Below are 21778 nucleotides of genomic sequence, written 5' to 3'. Positions count from 1 at the left end.
CCAGACATAAGGGCTACACAGCTCTGAGGTAAGGGAACAAACATTCCCTTATTTTGAGGACGCCTCTGTGAGTGACACCCAGCTGCAGGATGCAGCACGTGTCCCATTGGCACAGCTAGGCCAGTGCTGGAAAGCACTGACATAAGGGTTCAGCTTGCACCCTTATTTGGTTAGTTATTTTTATGGGCCTATTTGCAAGTCTGAATTAAATTGTATGTGCAAAAAATAAATTACAAAGTACAATGAAACCATGTACATAACTGAGTTCAGGATCATGGTGATCATCATTGTCATCCTTTGTTCTAGAGTAATTAAATGGCGCTCATGGTGTGTCAATGGCTTACTAGTCATGGTGGTTATACACTTCCAGCACCACAAGCAACATGTCACTGCAAAGGAACAACAGCACAAGGGGGCAACTGTCTTCATCTCCTGCTTGTGGGCTTGCTGGAAACATCTGATTTGCTACTCTGGGAAACAGAATGCTGGACTAGATGGGCTTTTGGCCTGATCCAGCAGAACTTTTCTTATGTTCGTATGATACAAAGTTGTCTAGTCTACTTTGGAAACTCTACCTTCTTCATCTTGCCAGCAATCCTGAATTTACTGGGTTAGTCTTTGAAGTGAAAGTCGTCCATGTGTATAGATCTTTTCAGGGCTTAAGAGCCCTAATCTTAGAGCCCACACACAAATTTTAGCACAATATGCCAAAAAAAGCAAATACCTACCTTTTTGACATTCAAATGATTCATTTATTATTTAGCCAGAAAACAATTCAGCCAACCAACCTGCCCCAATTCCCTCCCCACCATTTGCAAAACACTTTCAGCATCCAGCTCAGTGAGACAATCAAAGCTGCTGCAAAGTACAATGTGTTTACAGCACGGAATAAATTGCAGCCATAATTTAAAGCCAACAGTTTGGTTATTCTAAAAAGCAGCATAATCTGGTCTGAAGTGAATTTTTTTTTTTAAGTTAGCCAGATGCTTCCCAAGCACTTTGATGTGTAGCATTCAGGTTAATAAATCTAGCAAAACAGTATCTGTTTATCGGAAGAAGGAAACACACTCTTCTTGGTGTAATTTATCTTGATGTCAAATCCCCTACATTACAAAGGCATTGACTGGGAGCCTGATTGGTCTGACTGTTAAAAGCCTAATTTCAGTTCCAGCTCTTCTACAGAAAAATCTCCACGTTTAGTGACTTCTAAATTCTCCCTGATCATGTATTTCAAAAGTTAAACACTGTGAGAATATCGTCAGCCATTTACTACTTCATTTGTAAAGCTGCAAATTATTGTTGCAAATCAAACCCAGCAATGGTTCATGAGATGATTTTCAAAGAGTCAGCCAGCAACAGCCACAGTCCCTGCTGAAGCTGAGAAGCTATCAGATGAAGAGAAGCATGTTGGGTGGGGTGGGAGGTAATGATCTGCTTCAAAGTGGCTGGGGGAGGGAGGAAAGGGAGGAAGAGATTGCTGCCACTCACTGCAAAAGTAGAGACCACTATCACCACCACTCACGGCCACAAAAGACACACAAAAGCAAAGCTCCAAAAACCACATGGAAAACTGCTTAAGCTATGCAGAAACACCAATACCTGAGTCCTTTCTTAGGCAAAGTGTTCCTATCAAGATGTGGGTCACTGTAGAAAAGTTAAAAGAAAAGAACTTCAGCAAAGAACAAAAGGGGAGGATTAAAAGATCAGCTTGAAAGAGAGAAGAGTTCACTATTAAACAGCTGTGTCATGGCATGGAAAAGACAGGGCCCCTGGCAAGCCAACATGCAAAAGACTTCTAACTGTGTGTAGATTGCGTTAAAAAAGAACATGCACAAGGTTCCATGCTAAATGAAGCCAACCTGCTCCCTAGGCTCTCAGACAACTCCGCAAGTTGTAAGCAACGTTCATTTATATGGAGTTTGGTGCCAGAATTGTCAATTCTGGCACCAATTCGAAGGTTAGGATCAAAAAGGCATCTTGCTATTTCTCTCTCACAAAAGTGACTAACATCGATTCTTGTAAATGAAGTGGATACACATGCTTCAAATGAGTGGCTTTAGAACACAGATATACAAAACAAGAGTGTAGCCACTTATCTTTGGCAATGACTCCAATGACAATAAGATGCTTCAAAAAATATTTCATTTGTTACAGCTTCCACCCCTTAGTTTCCAACATAAACACTTGGAGATCTTCCATTTTCAAAAAGGCACTGTTTGTAAAATCAATTGGCAAGCATTTAGAAAGATAATTAAACACTGGGTTACATGGGACTGAACAGACACTAGGAGTCCTATTTACAAAAACTCTTTTTCATTTCTAGGAAAGACCTTTAGGGAGGTCATGGTTCACAGCATATGATTATTTATGGCTACTAGCCTCAATAACTCTATGCTATCTCCATATTTAAATATACCTCTGAATACCAGCTGCAGTGGAACAATGGTGGGGAAGGAGCTATTGCTTTCATCTCTAGCTTGTGAGCTTCTTAGAGGCATCTGGTTGTGCCACTGTGGAAAAAAGGATGCTGAACTAAATAGCCCTTTGGCCTAATTCAGCTAGGCTTGCCTTATGTTCTCATTCCCAAGAAGCACCTGAATTTTTCTGACTATCTCACTGATTCTACACAGAGAGTGACTATTGTTTAAATGGTCTGCTGCCGATCGCTGCCAGTACAGAGCTTACCAGCTGCTGTGCTGTTGGCAGTGAGTTGCCTGCCACTGGAGTGGCTGCAGCTATAGTGGTTCATAAGATCCACCAGCATATCACATGGATAAGAGTGGGCAGATAGTTGTGTACTACATGTGCCTGAGAAAGGCAGTGCTGAAAAATAGGAGTGACTGATGTGTATGGATAACATCAGCATGTATCACGACCTCCCATCAGTTTTGTTTCCTGTCTCGCCCCCCTCCCCGGAAATCGTGCTTCTGCAAAAAAAGGCAGAGTATTACATATTTATTGCCTCTTCTACAACTATTGGTTATGAGGTCTCAGAGGAAAATATCACAAATGACAGCAACAGCCTTCTGATGCATTTGGCTATATGTTTGCTTCTTACCAACATCTTGTATTAATTATTACAAGAACAAACACACACGCGTGAACATACACATACATAAAAAACAAACAAACAAAACAAAAACCCTATAAGACTTCTGAGCCAAACAGAAGTGAGCGACTTGTTATAGGGAATATAGGCCAGCCACACTGGGAGGGTGGGGGCGGGAGAATCAAGACAAAAGGTGAGAAGGCCTGAAACAGTGGGAGAAAAAGCAGCATGCGACCAGAATGCTGAAATGCTAGTGAGAGTTTAAAACAGATAAAATTTGCAGAACTTGAAAATGGCCATCAATTTGTCTGCATGCGTGTGTGTGTTGAAAAGCACTGCATTCATCAGCTCTTCCACATGCCATTTCCCAGGGTCAACTGGGACACAGCGTCAATAAGCGTACTCTCACTGGCATGTCTTTAAGTGAACAGTTGACACTTGAGTGAAACACACTCTTCACAGAGCACGGTCTTGCACAATACACTTTGGCTCCTTAAGTGTTGGCAATGAGCTCTCCTGGCCTCTATTGCTTTGAGACAGCATTACCTGTCCTGCCTCCTGGGCAAAGTATTTCTGCAGAATTTGGGACTAGCAGCAGGGGAAGAGAGAGGGCTAGAAGAATAAAGTCCAACAAGACAGAAACAACAACAAAAAAAGAGAGGAATATTAGCACAAAGAAAGAAAGGGGGGAAAAACCAATTAAATATATAAGAACCATCAAGAGCTTTCAACAGCTGTTTTATGTTATGAAGCCACAACAAATTAGAAGGTTCCAATAGTGGAGTAAGTTATACACCAGGATCAGAGAAGCTTCAAAATGGATTACGCTCCTGTGGTTTACTCTGAAGAGGCATTTAAAATGAGCTCCAGCATAATTTTCTTCGTTGCCATTTCATATCCACATGGAAAATGTCTGTTTGGAATGGTACCACTTTCCATGGGAATGTACATAGTGTTACAGATTCTAAAAAACTTAACAAACAGAGCTTGCAATGCAGATCCTTAACCAGAGAACAAAGTTGGCCCATCTCACATCTCCAGGTATTACCCTCCTGGAACCAAGCATGTGAGTGACATTCCAAAGTCAAAACAATCACATTACATGTACAGACCAGGACCCATCCTTTGGTTTATCAGTAAAGCATCACCCTGGCAAAGTGTTTGGATCTATTTCTGGGGAGGATATAAAGGACAAGGACCACCATTGAGAGCATTATGGTGAAAATGCTCTTCAGAAGGTCAGTACACCAGCCCAATTGCCATGGGCTCAATGTGGCCATGGGTCATACCATTCCACATGGTTAGTGCTCAAAAAGATAAATACAGCAACATAGCAGTCCACAGCTGCAGTAGCACTGAAACAAAATGCTTATATTATAATCAATAATAACAAGAACAACAACAACAACAGGTATTTATATACCGCCTTTCTTGGTCTTTATTCAAGGCGGTTTACATAGGCAGGCTTTTTATTTAAATCCCTTATTAAATAGGGATTTTTACAATTTGAAAGAAGGTTCTTTCTTTCAAGAACCACTACACTCAAGGTGTTTCGTTCCGATCTGGCTTCACATTCTGGCCTCCATCCTCCCACGCTCAGAGCAGATGGAATGGCTCGGCTTCAGCTTGTCAGCTGCTTCAAGGTCGCACGGTGCCGGTGGCCTCAAACTGGCGACCTTGTGGATGTTATCTTCAGGCAGACGGAGGCTCTACCCTAGATCCTCTACACCAGACCTCCTGCCCATAATACTGCCAATAATACTTCACTTTCAAGAAAAATATTAAACAGAAGAATAAATGCATTTTGTATCAGTGTTTCTTAGTAATTTTGTCCTTGCTTAGCATCTGATAACCCACACCTTTTAATTAGAACCCAGCCACCCACCAGTTCACAATGATAGGAAGTAACATCAACTCACTTGTATTGTAAGTAAAATACAAATCACTTTTGCTAACAAAAGCACCACACAGAAATGAATGACGTTAGATAAAGTTATACCTGCTTGCTTAGAATGTGCCAAAGAGTTTATCTGGGTCCAATGGGGAAAAACAGGTAACAGTATTGTATTTCTCATACATTGCATCAATGAGCTCTATAACAATAGGCCAGTATTACTGTCTTAATGTTGAAAATGGAGGGCTAGGTTTGAAAGGAAGTGATGCCTAACATCCCCCACTCAGTTTATGGCTGAGGTAAGATCTGAACTGCAGCCTTCTCAACTCACAGCATTCTCACCACATTTCGCAGACACTAGACCAGTTCTCGAGTCTTAACCTCTACCTAATTGCAGACTCTGCTGTCTCCTTTAGGCAAGTATTGGAAAATGGTTACATGCTGTTGTAATACTGCCTGGGAACTAGAAGTAGCAGAATGGGATGTCTGGTATGGTTGACAGTCTTCAGTGTAGCTCAACAGGGAATAACAAATGTTGCTCATAGTTCCCACATTCCGTGGCTATGAGGAAACCTCTTCTGTGCTGCAGTTCTCACTTGCATGTGGCAGACTTTGTTTTAGCCTGGCTTATTCATGTTTTCCTTCATCATGAAAGTCTAGCGGCCTGGAAATACTCCGGGTTTCGGTCTAATGTGAAGTGTAGGGATGCTAGCCAAGAAATGTGAGTTTGACAACGGGTTGGGGTTAATGAGATGCTTCCCAAAACAACTTCAGAAGTTGCGGAAAAGGAAAATGCAATTTTCCCGCCATGTCAAATGTTTAAGATCCTGCAGTCATCAGATGTTCATTATTAAAAGGGTACGTGCTATGATGGTGGCTACCCATCATAAAAAAATTTTAAATTAGTCAGTGCTTACCCCAAAGCAAGAATATTTCTCTGTCAGACCCCATTTACTTCAAAGGAATGTCACTTTGAACGGTAATAATTATATCAGACTGTAATCTTGAATATCACTTACATTTCAATGGGACTTATTACCAGATAAACATGTTTAGGACTGGGTTATTGGTTATACAAATCACAAACCAAATCCCAGAGTAAATCAAATAAATAAATAAATAAATAAATACACATTTTCTGAAAAATTTCTCTCACCTTTCTGACAATGTTGTCTTAACACTGTTGGTTCTAACAAAGGGCGTCAAGGAGTCATCTTTGGAAGCTGCAATCAGGCCACTTGAAGAGTTATGACTCAGCCCACCTCCACTGCTGAGAGAGATATCAATGGATTCACAACTGGTGTGCAGGCTGCTGACAGACTGGTACGCAATGCCGTCCTTACTAATGGCTGAAGAACTACTGGCATTAGTACCCCAGGTTAAGCTGTTAGAAGGAGCTGAATGAGCTGAACTGGGACTAGATGCCAATGGAGACTGGTTCATGTCTGTGTTTTTACTGTAAAGGGGACTACTACCACCACTGCTCAATATGCCACTTCCAGAAGGAGAATCCAGGTTCCCTTGTTGGTTCATGGTTGCGTGTGGGTTGGAGATGACCACTGAATTTTTCATGCTTTCTGCTGTCGTGATGGGAGCTTGCTTACTTGGCTTTCCACCAAAAAGTCTAGAGGTGGAGGGAGGAAAAGAGAAAATCAGAAAATGTACTGAAAATCATGAAATTGAATAGATGATACTTGAGTTCTATAACATTTCATCTGGTTATGTAAAAAGGTCTGCCATCTAAAAGAGGATGTTCTCTGGTTTAGTCAAGACACATTAGAGATTATATTGCTCTGACCCACACTAAAAACACCCAGCAATCCATTACAGTCTGCTGTCATGAGCTGAAAAAATGTGTATCGCTGTGCTGAGATGTAATATGTGAATCTGTATCTAAATTAAGCATGGCGTGTTTCCCTTTTTCCTGTTTATTTGTCCAATTTAGCTCTATTTGTCACCTTAAACAGATAATCGAGGGCCCAATCCTATCCAATTTTCTAGTCCCAGTGCAGCTGTGCCAATGGGGTGTGCCCTGCATCCTGTGGTGGGGAGGCAGTCGTAGAGGCCTCTTAAAGGCATGGGAACATTTGTTCCCTTACCTTGGGGCTGCATTGTGGCTGCACCAGTGCTGGGAAGTTGATAAGATCGGGCCCCCAAAAGTCTCCCCAGAATTCTTTGAACCTGCTTTTTTATTTTCCAGTTGTGAAAATATATACATACACATTCATATCTCACCTGCAAGTTTTTCACATGAGAAGTACCATGCACTTCTTCCTACAATCATGCTGGGGCGAGCCAACAATGCTCTATAACAGGGGTGCCCAAAGTCCAGTCCGGGGGCCACCTGCGGTCCTCGGGGACTCCCAATCTGGCCCATAGGGAGCCCCCAGTACCCAATGAGCCTGTGGCCCTCCAGAGACTTGTTGGAGCCTGTGCTGGCCCGATGCAACTGCTCTTAGTGTGAGAGTGACTGTTTGACCTCTTGCATGAGCTGTGGGACGAGGGCTCCCTCCACTGCTTTCTGTTTCATGTCTATGATGCAGCAGCGCCAGTGAAGGAAAGAATAGACTTGCTCTATGCAAAGCCTTTTATAGGCCTTAAGCTATTGCAAGACCTTCCTTCATTCATATAAGTTCCATCTCTAATATATTCATTTATATAAATTTATTTAAATTTTAATGTAAATTAATTCTTTTTTCCCCCAGCCCCCAACAGAGTGTCAGAGAGGTGATGTAGCCCTCCTACCAAAATGTTTGGACACCCCTGCTCTATAACAAGGCGGGGGGGGGGGGGCTGTTGACAGCAAGTACACCTACAGTACAGGCACAAAATATGATCAAGATTTTGAGTATTTTCTCTTCTGTCATTTGCAGCTAATGTGTTCCTAAGTAAGAAAAAAGTGCTTATTTCTAGTTATGACTTGTTTAACACTTCCTGCCTAATTATATCACTTCCAGCTCTTTGCAGGTGTCATAAATGCTATCTGGCCCACTGCGCGAAACGAATTTGACACCCCTGATCTACATAAACATTCACCCCAGTTTTTCAACTCTAGTTAAAGCACTGTCACAAAGAGGCATATTACATACCTGCGCAAAGTGGGTGAGGCCACATCTGGGTACTTGACTCCTTGCTGGTGGGCACTTTGGGATGGACTGGAAGCCGTCTGACACGCAGGGTTCACTTTTACGGAATTACACGAAACCACACTTTCATTGTCTGATGAGATCCCTTTCTCCTTATCTGTCTGGTTGATTAAACCCGGCAGAGAGCTTCCGAGGGCAACTTTGGTTGGCTCTCTCATTTTAGGGACAGGCAAGCCTGCGGACTTGCTGCTTATGTTGGAGTCTATGCTGCTGGTGCTAGATCTGTTGCCAGCTCCACTTCTGCTGCTAGATTTGCTGGGCCTGGGTAAACTCCGGTACTGAAGATTGGTTCGGGTACTAATGGCTAAGTAGCCATCATCTTGATTTTGTGAGCCATCAACACTGGTCTTCCGACCAGTGGACCTACCCATAAGTCCGGACGACTTGGGGATTTTGCCCAGAGTAGCTGATCTGCTGGTAATAGTTGCACCACTGGCTGTTATCATGGTCATGCCTACAGTTGACCCACTCTGTTTTTTAAATCCAAATGTATTTGTATTAGTAGTGGCAGGTCTAGAGTTATTTGCAAGAGGTTTTTTGGATTCATCACCACTGCTACGTCCTGCATCTGATGGGGAACGTTTAATGTGTCCAGATTTTGGAGAAATTCTACCCTTTTCTGACACCTTGGCATCATCGGTTTTCCCTACAAAAACAGGAGAACAAGTTCCAACACATCACTTCTTCAAACATTATACGAAGAAAGTGCAAAGAAGTCAGAAAGAGAATAAACAAAAGAGAGTTGCACAAGGCAAAAGTGCTCACCAGAGTGTTGCATAAGGCACAAGAGTGTATTTTGATCATGCTTATCTTAAAAAAGTTACACAATCAAGAGTAGTATACAAAAGGTGTGTCAGAAGACAATATCTACTATGTTTTAGAGCAGTAATCGCCAAACCCATGATCACTGTCCATCAAAAAGCGGTTCCTATTTGGACCGGAGCTTATCATTCCACCGCCACACCGTATGTATTATCAGTAAATCTGGGCACTGGGACACTTGACAGTTGGGTCTGTTGCCTGGCATCCCAGAAGGCTGTGCAACAGGACATCCGGGCAGATGCGACTGTCCAGAGCATCCCGATGATCAGATCTACTGAGAATACACGCAGTGTGGAGATGGAACAGTAAGCTCCACTCACAGAATGGAGGACTTTGCCCAAATCCCAGATCCGGTTCCTGTTTTAAAACGTGTGGGTAGATTGGTATGCAACAAGTGATGAGGGATAAATATATTTTTAATCGATCACTTTCACAGACTTTTAAATAATAATATAGAGAATCAAAAAAGAAAGCATCTTGACTACTAAAGTTCATGGCTTCTAAGTAGGTTTTCAAATTGCTAAGCAAGAGTGCAAAAGAGGGATAAATATGTTTGAAAACATAATGCATCTGCAGAAGGTTTCACATGCTTGGTTTGCATTAAACATATATCAAGATTAAAAAAAATTAAAAGTGATCTGAGGAGCCTCCATGGATCTATAGTGCAAAAAATTGTGCAGTAAATAACTTGTAGAAGGGATATGTGTGTTATCCACTGCAAGTTCTCGGTGACCTATGGATGTTCTAGTTATGTAACCTAGTAGTGAAGTGGTATGGCAAAGCCCTCCTCTCCCCAGAGCCTATAACAGAGATCCAGACAGCTGCATCACTAATCATTGGGGGAAAAGACTCAATTTGATCCTATTCATTAGTGACTGGAGATGCTGCAAGGAGACGGTTTTTAGGGGAACACAGTAAGCCGGGGGAGGAGGAAAGACCACTTTCCTAGTGGCAGCCTCTTCTGTTCTGTTGAAAATAGATTCACCTTTCCCAAAAGTTAAAAAAAAAAAAAGTTGCTCCAGAAATCCTCTACTTCCACAACCACCCACTGGGATCCTGTCTTAATGTAGATAAGACAGGACAGAGGCAGGGAGTGGATAGCTCTCTCCCATTCCTAAGTGGAACAGAAGAAGAGCTATTCTCCATTAGTTTGCTGAGTCTGTAATCCTTGGTTAAGATTTGCCACTATCCTGCCAAGTGGGATGAGAAAAAGGTTCATTTTTTCTTGCTAAGGCAATGAACTAAAGAACTGAAAAGGGACAATAGAAAACATGCTTTTGCTGCAGAAGGTCACTGTAGGGCTGAGTATAGACAACAGTGAGCTAAAATGGACTACGACTTCATACATTCAGGGTGCAAACCACAAATGGAGATGGGACAGCGCAAGTCCCTTGCGCCAGCCTAAAGGTGTCGCAAACATGCCACCGAGTGAGGAGGGAGGCTGGTCCAAGCCCCATGGGGCCGGTGCAAAAGGTAAGCCTGCACTGGCTGAGTTAGACTAGGACTGGGGTCTGGGGGATGCAAGAGGAAGGCAGGAAGGAGATGTTCGAGGTCGGGGGGAGAAAGATAGGCCTGTGGGTGGGCCATGGTTGATTGAGGGGTTGGGGCCGGAGCAGCTCCAGGCTGTTCGGATCTGCATCACCTTTTTAGGTGGTGTAGATTCCAGTAGCCCCATTGGGGCAGCTGCAGCATTACCCAGTGTAAGGGGAATGAATTTCCCTTTCTCCTGGCTAAGCCGCAACTAGCCCCAACCCCACGATGGGTATGGGGCAGGACAGCCAGGCTCCCCATTCCAGCACAGATTAGGATCGGGCTGTCAATTATTTTGCACTGTGCTAAAGTTACTGTGCACTGCATCTTCTCTTATTGTAATTAGATTGCAACAGGATATAGTGTTAAGAGATTTCCTGGAACAAATTTGTTATCACAGCAGGGAGGATCTGGTGCACGGTATGCTTTTTTTTTTAATTAAAAAGAGACATAGATTGCTTTACTCTTTTTTAAAAGAATTCTGCTAGCTTCAGCTAAATGCTCCTTCAGATTTTTATATGCTTTCAAGAAATACAAGTCGCTTAGTCAACACTTGTTCAAGACGCATATAATAGCCCAAACATGTAGGGAATATTAAGTCTACATCAGTACCGGCAAATTCTTCCTAACTGAGTACAGGGAGAGATTTATTGCTGTGTCTGCCATCAAAGACAAGTGCAGAACAAAATGCAGCTGAAATCCTGATAGTTCAGGGGAAATTTTTCTCCATGCAGCATCAACTCTTGGCCTGCATTGCTCGCCTCTTGGCTGTGCATTCCTCACCTGTTCCAGGTGTCTTCAAAGTTCCTGAGGTGGCTGACGTTTTAGTCCTCGGTGTGGTAATGCCAACCTGAGCAGACATGCCCCGTCTCCAGGAACCTGTTTGCGAAATGACTGTGTTCTTCCTCCCAGAAGTGCTTTTATCAGATTCATCAGACACATCAGAAGGATTTCGCCTCCATTTAGATCCAGGCTCCATCTTTACACCACTGTCTGAGCCTCCATCAGATTTCTTAATTTCATCACCAGACCACAAGGAATTCCTCTCTACCTGGGAATGCTTTTCAGCATCAGTCTGAAGAGAAACAGAAAATCATCAACTTCTACAGTGAACTTTCTTTCTTCTGTCAGGACCCAAAACTTAGATTTCTCCTATGCTGTCTTGCAAATTTCTAGACGTCATAAAATCCCCAAATGATCAAGCTGAATCATATCACCTCTACTTAATTTCTAATAATTTAAAGACAAAGACACTAAATATGCAAAAACATAAAACAGGATCCATGAAGACTAGAAATAAAATAACTCATCTTGAAAGCTTCCCTGAGTTCTACAGAATACCTTTCACGGCAAGGCATAAACTCACTTCAAATGTGTGTTCTGAGCTTTTCCTTTGTTCTCTCTGCCTTCCTATGGCTTTGCTCCACATTTGATCTGTGGAGCATGAAGAGGCAGCTTTTTGCAAGACTGGGAGAGATAATGGAGTGTGTTTTTTTTTTTGTTTTCAGCCTCACACTAAGTTTATCATCAGTTCGAGGTGAGATTTTTCAGAACTGGCAACACTTTGCAACTCCTGCTGACTAAATTTAAATTTGTGATTACCCAGAACCACTTTTAAAACTTTGTATTTATTTAATCATAATTAAATTTCCCTGTCTTTTCTTCATACTTATGTCAGTGGTTTGGATTAGTCAAGTACAATGCTAATTTTTCTGACCCATGGTGGCTGTGGGGAGGGGCCCTTGGCCAGGCTGTATTCCTTATCTGAATTCTTTTGTTTCACTTCCATTGGCTTCATTATTCATCTGAAACAATTTGTAATTCAAATCCCACACAGAGAGACTGACAGCTACAAATGCCAAAAATAGCTGAAAAAACTGTGAACCTGCTACACAGATGGGAACCTAAAATCTCAGGCAAGCAGCAGGAGGGGGGAATCCCTAGCTTTGTACACTATTTGTTTCCTGCCTTGTTTTCTACACTCAGTGGTGGGTTATGTTTATATAAACAAATTAAACATTAAAAATAAATAAACACTGAACCCTCACATAAATAAACTGTGACGTGCTTTGATTCATCAAACAGTCTTTGGTTAGCTTTTTAACCTTGTAAGCATGCACTTAAAACTTTTATGAGTTACAGGGGAAAGTTCACTCTTCAATTGAGTATGTCAAAGTTGGTGTATAATAATAATAATAATAATAATAATAATAATAATAATAATGGAAACCACAGGAGGACTTACTGACAGACTAATCTTTCAATATTGCTTACAACTTAATGGAGGTTGAAATCAATTGCGAACTTGCAAATTTACAGTTTTTTAGAGCTAACACGTTTCTTACATCATTTATTAGTATAATGTGATGTTAATGTGATCCAGGAGATTTGCAGAAATTTCCCCCAGAGAATTTTCAAGAGAAGTATAGTTTTAACCTGTGCAGCAATTGAAATCTCACTACAAAGTGAGAAGTCCATGTATCTTCTACTTCCAAATGCATAAAAGAACTAAAAGCATGGATTTTGCTTGATTTTTCAAAAGAATAAAATTTGAGGTTTCCTGGCCCACCTAACAGAGCTGCAGTTTTAAAAATAAGCAACCACAAAAGAATTACATTTATTTCTTGGAGAGAGCTCCTATGGCTAATGAATATGTAAATTCACTTAATACAAGATAAATATCAATGGGCTGGTAATTCCCTTCTATAAGTAAGCTTAAGTACTTGTAATGGAAATAACTGCATATCCTTTCCCTTTATACCCTTGCTTCCAAACCCCCTTCCTATCCTCTGTTACTTCAATACCCAGACTGTAAGCCCCTCAGGGCAGAGACCTATTTTTTCACACTAAGAACACTGTCATACATTGATAGGCATTATATATAAGTAAATAAATAGTATGTTCACTCCACTAACCAACAAGTATGAATTAACACAAATGAGAAAGAACATAGACTCCTCCTGTTATAACAAATGGAATTTTTAACATATTGCCTGATCCAGATTAAATACAGTTGTTCATCCCTCCCAGTATCCACAGGGTATACTTTCATGCTGCTCCTTCGGATACCCAAAATAACAGATAGTAGCAAGGCTTATTCAAATTTCCCACTCCCAGACCTGCTCAGGACTCACCTCTCTTCATTTGCAAATAAGAACATAAGAAGAGCCCCGCTGGATCAGGCCAAAGGCCCATCTAGTTCAGCTTCCTGTATCTCACAGTTGCAAATATCTCATAGTTCCAAATGCTTTGCAAATGGAAGCTTTTTCTTCCTTTTGCTTTGGAAAAGGAAGCAAACAGCAAAAAACTAGACTCCTTGCTGCTAAACACTAGGGGACAGTGGCAAACTTCCCACTCATTCTATGGGGCAAATGCCCCGGGCGCAAAGCCTCATGCTCCTTTTGGGCCCCATGGAAGCCTCTCTGAGGCTCCTGATGGGGTCGGAAACTGTGCTTCTGGTTTTTTGAAAGCACAGTTTAAAGCATCAAGGAACCTCAGAGAAATTTCCCCAACGTGCCTGGAGTCGCGTGAGGCTCCGTGAGCTCCAGGTAAGTGGGGGGTGAGGTGGATTTGCATGCGGGGGGCAGTGACGTCCTACAGGGGGCACCATCACAGACCTTTGCCCTGGGGCGTGGGGCTGGGGAGGTCCGTCACTGCTAGGGGAGGCAAGCATGAGAACACTAAAAGGAAGTAGACAGCAGAGGAAGCAGGCACAGTGAGAACGCTACACACACCTGTTAGCATTCTCACTGTGGCTTCCTCTAGTGTTCCTAGTAGATATGAGTGTAGATTCTCGCTTGTTTGTTCCAAAGCGTTCCAGAGCAAAAGGGGAAAGAAGCTGCCTTTTGCAAAGCATTGTAAATAAAGAGAGGTGAACTGTGGATATGGAACCTGCAGATACAAGGGGAAACCTGTTTAGCAATATCTAGCAGTAAAGGTAAGTGTGACACTCAGGGCTTTTGTTCCCCCTGCCCCTGCTCTAGGTCCACCACTGATATCTAGACTGAGGCTAGTGATCAGGAAGGAGCTCATGCCTCTCTCAACAGCACTGTATCTTCACGGAAAGTCACCCCAATTTTATTTTCAGCCTCTCAAACAAGAGGTTTGTGTGGGGGAAAACAGGAGCTGCACACATCGCTTTTTATATCTTTCACTATAAAGAGTGCTTCAAAACCTCAGCACACGTCATCAAGTTCAGAGCAGAGCTTGGCTCTAGCGATTTCAAACACACATGAAAAGTCTGATATAGAACCAGAGGCAAAACTTTTTAATGCAGACACAACTATATACTTTATGGCAGAAGAACAAAGAGTAATAACAGGCTTGCATCAGAGTACTCAAGGCGATGTAACACTTCATGGCAAATCTACTGTTATATTAAACCTGCTATTAAAATAGTTTCAGGTTCCATTTTTTGGGAAGTAATAACTACATAGAAATATTGACCAACGAGAATCTGTTAGAAAGAATGGGCACACTGCCTTCCACAACATAATCTTTAAGGAGAGGTTTTTAAAAATTTGATCCACTTTACAGAATATGTCAGCTGCAGAACAAAAAGAAGAGTGAAAGCAACAAGAAAAGAGATTCCACAACACAGCTCAGAAAATTACTGAAAACTTCCCCAATTGTATGCTGATTAAACTTCTCTATTGGGTTTGGATCTCTTGGTCAAAAAAACTGAAAGCTCCTTGAATGCCACCTACAGACATTAAATACACTCTTCTTGTAAGATGCTTGCCAAAAAATAGACAACTTGTCACTACATGCAATCTTGAAAAATTATCATACGTCTCGTTAAGCAGCACACGTTTACATTTCCGCTGAAAGTGTAATAATCTTTCAGCTTTTATGTGAACTTAATTAAAATTCTGTTCCTTAATGAATAGTATATTATACGTTTCCAGTGTCAAATGAAAAAGAACATCTGTTAGTTATTAAAGTCAAATATACATGGGGTTTTTTTTCCCCCTTTTAAAACTCAGCACCTAACAGTTGCCGTGCCACGTTAAACCAAGAAACTGCAAATCACCAACAGAGAGAAATATAGAGGTGATGGCCAGTATGCTATATTTTTAACACGGGTCTGTCTCGTCCAGATCCTCAAATCCAATTTAGACTAGATCTGAGACTGCAGGAACCCATATCTGATCTGAAATGAAATGATACTGAATGTTCAGGTTCTGGTTTGCAGTCACTGCCAACTAACAGCCTAATCCTGAGCTGCCCGCAGCGCCCAGGCTCTGCGGAGGGCTGCCACTGAATCCTGAACCTCCTGCACTACTGCGGGAGGCTCCTCGGGAGAAGGGGACTTTCGTCCCCTTCCCCCAAGTAAGGGAAGCAGCCCTGCAATGGGGCTACTCTCTTTAGCGCTAGTAGTAATGGGGCTACTCTCTTTAGGTCAGCGCTAAAGTAAAGGTGCTCGTGTAGGGCACGCAGCCCTGCACAAGCGCCCCGGATCCTGCACTTCACAGCTCTGCGGATCCGCCTCTCTCCCTTCCTCCGACATGCCTCCCGCCCGCCCACACTGGCCTCCCCCTCCCTGGAACGCCTCCCCCACGCCCCCACCTCCCGTTCCGCAGCCTGGCAGTCCAGGAGACTGCCTAGCCACGGAACCTGGGACACCGGCCGACACTGGGCTAGCAACAGCGGGAGCCCAGTGGTGAGCCCCGCAAACGTGCCTTACGGAGCCGTGCCGTGGACCACAGGATTGGGTTCTAAGTGTCTCTACTTGGGCCCAATCTATTTACCAAATATCTGGGAAAATAATTTACCAAAACAGATTTGAGGTGACGATCAGCTATTCCATGTTCTGTTAAGAGCGTACAGTGCTGCAGATACTAAAAATGTTAGTTTCAAACCATGTGCAAGGCAGGTTTAATTTCAATTTTATTTCTTTATTAAATGCATTCCACTCTAGCCAGACACCCAGTGAAGCTCACACTATTTCCAACAGGCCACAGCTGACCTGACATGCACTCCCAGGGGAAAAAAATATGCTTTCTCAGCTTATTGTATGAAGCAGCCTAACAAAGAGAGAACAACACTGAAGTGCTTTGATGCCAATGAAACCAATGGGAAGAAGACAGCCCTCATTGGAGCAGAGCTCAACCAGCACTGGTGGAGCCTCCAGGGCACTCTTACTCACAGGCCTGCCTCAAGCATAACAATACCTACTCTTTACATTGCAGGCCTGCATTCCACCCCGGTGTCCAACAAATCGTCCCTTATCTTGAAGAGGTCTCTATAACTGCCCTCCCCCACCGCAGGATGCAGTGCATGCCCCATTGGCACAGCCGCAACAGCACTGGAAAGTTAGACAGGTTTGGGCCCCTGAGTCTGACAAAACTCATGAACTAATTCAGTCCTGCAGACACGTGACTAGCAGTTTGGAAGCCAAACAAATACAACCCACTGGCAGAACTGTCAGTCTGCTGCAGAATCTCATGCAGAAATTAGTACCTGGAGCCAAACCAGGCCACTGCTCTGGAATCCCGAGGACTGCAACTTTTATTAATGAAGAAAACAAAAACAGTTGCTAGCTTTCAGAAATGCTCACGCTGCCTGTACAACTCAGGTCAGTATTTCTGGAGCACAGCTTCTGTGTTCTATATGACTACATGCCACTTCTTCTTCATCATTTCCAGTCACTCTTACACAGACGGAAAACTGTTCAGTTTTTTGCATCTCTCTACAAAACTTTTTCTTGGGGATAAAATGTAACACAAATCTTGGGTTCAAAATAAAACAAATGTTTAAGAACATGTACACAGAGGAGGGGATTTTGTACATACTTTTTCTGTAAACCACCTAGGATTAACCCAACAAGCCTGGCATCAACAATTTCTTGTTGAAGCCCTGGCCATACGTACATCTGCAGCCCACTGAAGTCAGCAAATATACAGCATACTTGCTTTAAAGTCCTGCAAGTATTTAATTCTCTTTCGGTACAAGCAACAAAATGGCATGCTCATGGACTTTTGAGGCAGACCATCTTGGTGATTAGAGAAACTAATGATTTTCATGTGTCTGAAACTGAAAAGGAAGCTCACCTGAGAATCTAAGTTCTTTCGAGAAGATGCAGGTGTGTTGGCATAGGAGCTGATGGAGGAGCTGGTGTTTATGTCATCAGTGCTGAGATTATCAATGGTGTCGCTGATTCCACTGCTGACTGAACTGCTATCATCCCAGCTGAAGAAACAAAACGAAACGAAAAAGCATAAAAAATTCATAACTTGATTAATGATCGCCACAGACACAAAGGAGCAAAGGAGACAAAAGGGATTTAAAGAAACTCTTAGAATTGCCAAGCAAATATTCATTTTAAACCATTATTAACATGTTCAAACATGTTTGAGAGATGTCTTGCACCTCCCTCTGAGAGACCAGAGAACATTCCCAAGTGACTTGACTTTAGATAATTCCTACATAATTATTATTATGAAACAAACTGCTCAAATCTCAGAATGTTCCTATAGTATTCTGACATATCCTAAAGTATTTTATGGTGGCTTACTGCATCTGCCAATACTTCAGTTCTTTGAGACAGGTGATTATTATTCTCATTTTAGAGAAGGGGAAAGGAAAGACCTTCCCCTAGCCACACCATGGATCTGAGGCAACAGTGAAAGTCTGGAAACCTGAAACCAGAATCCCAGGGCCAGCCTTACCTTGTTCTCCTTACCTTGAGGAGGCATCCATGACTGCAACCCAAACCGAAGAATGCAGTGGGTGCCCCATTGGTGCAGTGTGCACCCCACTGGCATAGCGACATCGGCCCTGGAAAGTTAGATAGGCCTACTTTGTCCGTCTTAGGGCGCAATCCTAACCAACTTTCTAGCACTGACATAGCTGTGTCAATGTAGTGTGCACTGCATCCTGCTGTGGTGAGGCAGTCAAGGGGGCCTCCTCAAGGTAAGGGCATGTTTGTTACCTTAACCTGAGGTTGCATTGTAGCTAGGTCAGTGCTGGAAAGTTGGTTAGGATTGCTCCCTTCGGGCCCAATCCTATCCAACTTTCCAGCACCAGTGCAGCTGCAATGCAGCCCTGAGGTAAGGGAACAACTTTTCCCATACCTTGAGGAGGCCTCTGTAACTACCTCTCCACCACAGAATGCAGTACATGCCCAATGGATACAGCTGCACTGGCACTGGAAAATTGGATGGGATTGGGCCCTTAATTTCCTAATCCATGTCCAACAGTGTTGATCAAAACTGGCTCTGGTACAGTGAGTTCTGCCAGTTCCCTTTATTAGGCTAATTTGAAATTAGAAAATTATTTTGAAAATTAATTTGCAGTTACAGTACCTGTGATATTATAGTGTCCATTAGTTTGATACTTAAGAAGTAGTTCAGGAAAATTTCACAACACGAGGTACTCTTAAGGAAAGGCACGAAACCCACGTATCAACTATGCTGTGCAACTTGCATACCATGTGTGCATTTGCTGTGCATACATGCAACAGAACACTGATCCGTGCAATTATCTACATGACAGTTTAAGATTTTTGCACATAGAAAGCACTTCTGTGTAAGAAAACACATAATGCACGAAGTGCTTCTTGAGAAGCAAAGAGGCATGGTTCAGAAAAAGGCAGATTACAGATGAAGCAAATCTTCGCGGACTTAAAGAGGAAAATGATCTCATATACCAAACCCCCAAAAATGTATTTCTGTGCAAACTACTGGGAGCTCGTCTTAAGTGTACCTGACAGGTTGATGTGTCCTTTCATCAACCTCTCAGTACTGAGATATGCTGTATCGGTTCCAGTCCGGGGTGGGGACTGGGGAAGCAGAAATTCATTCACAAGCTGCCAGCTGGCTTCAGTTTTCAAAGTTTCAACCAATGAGTGATTATATCCTTCAACTAGAAAATAATCTTGCCAACTGTTACACATGGCCCTACGAAGCAATAAAAAAAGGAGTTACTATTCCAAGACTTGTGTCTCCAAGCAAGAAACTCAATTGTTTGCCCTCTAACCGTAAAGATACAAGTCAAACACAGAAAACAACTACGGTATATAATGTGTGTGATGTTAAAGCTGCAATTGATAAAGCTGACACTCAAATGTTAAAGAGAGATGCGCAAACAAGAATTTAATATTTTTAATGTCTTCAGAGAATTAAAAAATTACTGCACATGTATTAGGGACCGGTCCAGACATCAACAATATATTTGGGGCACAATATATAATGAACAGCAGGAACAGACATGCCCAAAACATAACATCCTTCAAGGAATTTTTGCCAGTTTTAATGGCACTTAAAGTCTAGTTCATGTGCACTGTTCCTAATTTCTAAATCATGTTCCATCATGTTCCTCCTATGAGGTGACATCATCACTGTACTCTCCCACTTGCCCTACAGTGCACTAAAAAGTTCATTTATAGATACACAACAAAATTTCTTTATGCATTTCAGTTTTATATCTCACCTTTTGATCCAAAGGCTCAGTGAGATGGCTAACCATGTTAAAACCAAATACATAATAAAACAAGAAACATAACACCCTCCATCCAACACCCACCCCCCCAATCATTTATCCAGCAGGATGAATTAAAAAAACCAGTACCAAAAATAATGTATTCAAGCAACAAAAGAAAAAATCCCTTCAAATTCGCAAGGGCCACCAATGTCTCCTGAAACAACACAGCCTTTAAAAAGGCAGAATGGCACCACAGAGACATGTAATCCATATTTCAACTGTTGCTGGGACCCTAAGTACTTGAAGCATCCTATGTCAAGTATTCCAAAACCATCATTTTGAATGGGGTCTGGAACCCAACCCAGAGCTCTTTCAAAACATATGTTCACAATGATGGCAGGTCTCAAGAAAAGAAAAAAAGAATATTGGCATTAACCAGTACAGAATTAAAATGGCTTCTTGCCAATATATTATGAAGAGCATTTTAGATATATTGATGATATTGATTGAGCAATTGATTGATATTAATATTATTGATTAATATTGATTACTATTAATAACTGGGGCAAATACATTTAAACTGTTTATCTATCTTACAAATACACATACACGTGTGCGCGTGCACACACAGGAAGAAAAGGTTAATTGCGGACATCCTGCAGCACCCTAGAGGCCTTAAGTGCCATGACGCACAGAGTTGAGCTGGGCCATGGGAAGCTTAAAAATCTCACTCGTTTGGATAATCTTTCATCTGTTTCACAAGGCAGATCACTTACGATAGGCTGCCCAGAGCCTCTTGAAAGAAGTTTGGAATTAAAAAGTGATTAATAAACAAATGCAAAAGAACATTGCCTGTATGCTGGTTAATATAGTAACATTTGCGATAAGAGGCTGAACAAAAGAAGGGTGCTGTGAACATGGTAAGTTTTGGAACTGCTGCTCTCACACTGGCAGTCTTCAGGAAACCTAAACTGGTACATATGATGGCTTCACCCAAACTTTGAGTATTTTGATTTTCCTACATGTGAATTCTGTAACAAAGATCATAGCAAATTACAGTCAGGGCAACTTTGCATTGCACTAGCAATGCCAATAGTCCATGAAGTTGGTAAGAATAAACTGTTAGAACCATGTGCCAAGTGCAAATTTCCGGTAACAGGCTTAGAAGTCGCATACCAATGAAAAGCTGGCCTCACTTAAGAGTTCTTGAGCTGGCAACTGCTCAAAAGGGTATTGTTTTCCACTCAGAATATCACATTCCTACCATGCCAAAGCTGCTGTTTATGAATGTTGCTAAATTCTGCATGCTCATTGCAGCGAACCACAGGAATGCAGTATCTTCAAAAAGCAATATGACAACTTGTAAGAACAGTGCGTGGAATATACAAATTCTACATTCTCAAATAGACGAGTGTTATCATGACAGAACTTAGTATCACCCAACTACTGAAAGCATTGCAAACATCAAAACCATGTGTGTACAAACATTCAGTCACACACACACACACAGACATGAGACCCCCTGGCAAAAGGAAGTTCAGTATTGCACAGAACACTTTCCAAACAAGTGTTAATTACTGCTGATAATTTCTCTGCATTTGATGCTTAAGAATCAGCAAGTGTGCAACTACGCTTATGATTTTTCCACACAGAAATCCTCCATGTTTAAGAAAAACAAAGAAATTAATAAAATTATGTCCCAAGCAAGAGTGATAATGCAGATGTTTTTAGGAGGTCTACAGATCTGGAAATGGATGCAAGATATTAACTTCTCATTCCAAGCAGGTCAGACCCTAAAAATAGCCCAGTATGAAGTTCAGAGGCTATGTCAGTAGGTAATGCAAGAAAATAAGAGTGATGGAAAGAGAAAAAAAAGTAGTACCCTGAGCCATATGTGGCATTTCAGCTACAGAC

General features: G+C 42.1%; 1 protein-coding gene across 4 annotated transcripts in view; it reads right to left on the bottom strand.

Moving 5' to 3' along the window:
- NAV2 (neuron navigator 2) overlaps nt 1–21778 on the bottom strand; it is a 341851-nt gene that overhangs the window by 63838 nt on the left and 256235 nt on the right. For 2 of the 4 annotated variants that reach the window (XM_066636906.1, XM_066636914.1), the window contains 6 exons: nt 17494–17632; nt 11225–11516; nt 8033–8735; nt 6100–6567; nt 3596–3661; nt 1600–1644 (listed from right to left, as the gene is read on the bottom strand). In XM_066636906.1, the coding sequence (XP_066493003.1) occupies nt 1600–1644; nt 3596–3661; nt 6100–6567; nt 8033–8735; nt 11225–11516; nt 17494–17632 (1713 nt within the window). The remainder of the gene's footprint in view (nt 1–1599; nt 1645–3595; nt 3662–6099; nt 6568–8032; nt 8736–11224; nt 11517–17493; nt 17633–21778) is intronic. The other 2 variants (XM_066636923.1, XM_066636932.1) reach the window with 1 other exon arrangement.

The sequence above is a fragment of the Tiliqua scincoides genome, chromosome 1 (assembly GCF_035046505.1).
Source record: "Tiliqua scincoides isolate rTilSci1 chromosome 1, rTilSci1.hap2, whole genome shotgun sequence".
Lineage (NCBI taxonomy): Eukaryota > Metazoa > Chordata > Lepidosauria > Squamata > Scincidae > Tiliqua > Tiliqua scincoides.
The sequence above is the reverse complement of the archived record's forward strand: the minus strand, read 5'-3'. Positions and strand labels throughout refer to the sequence as shown.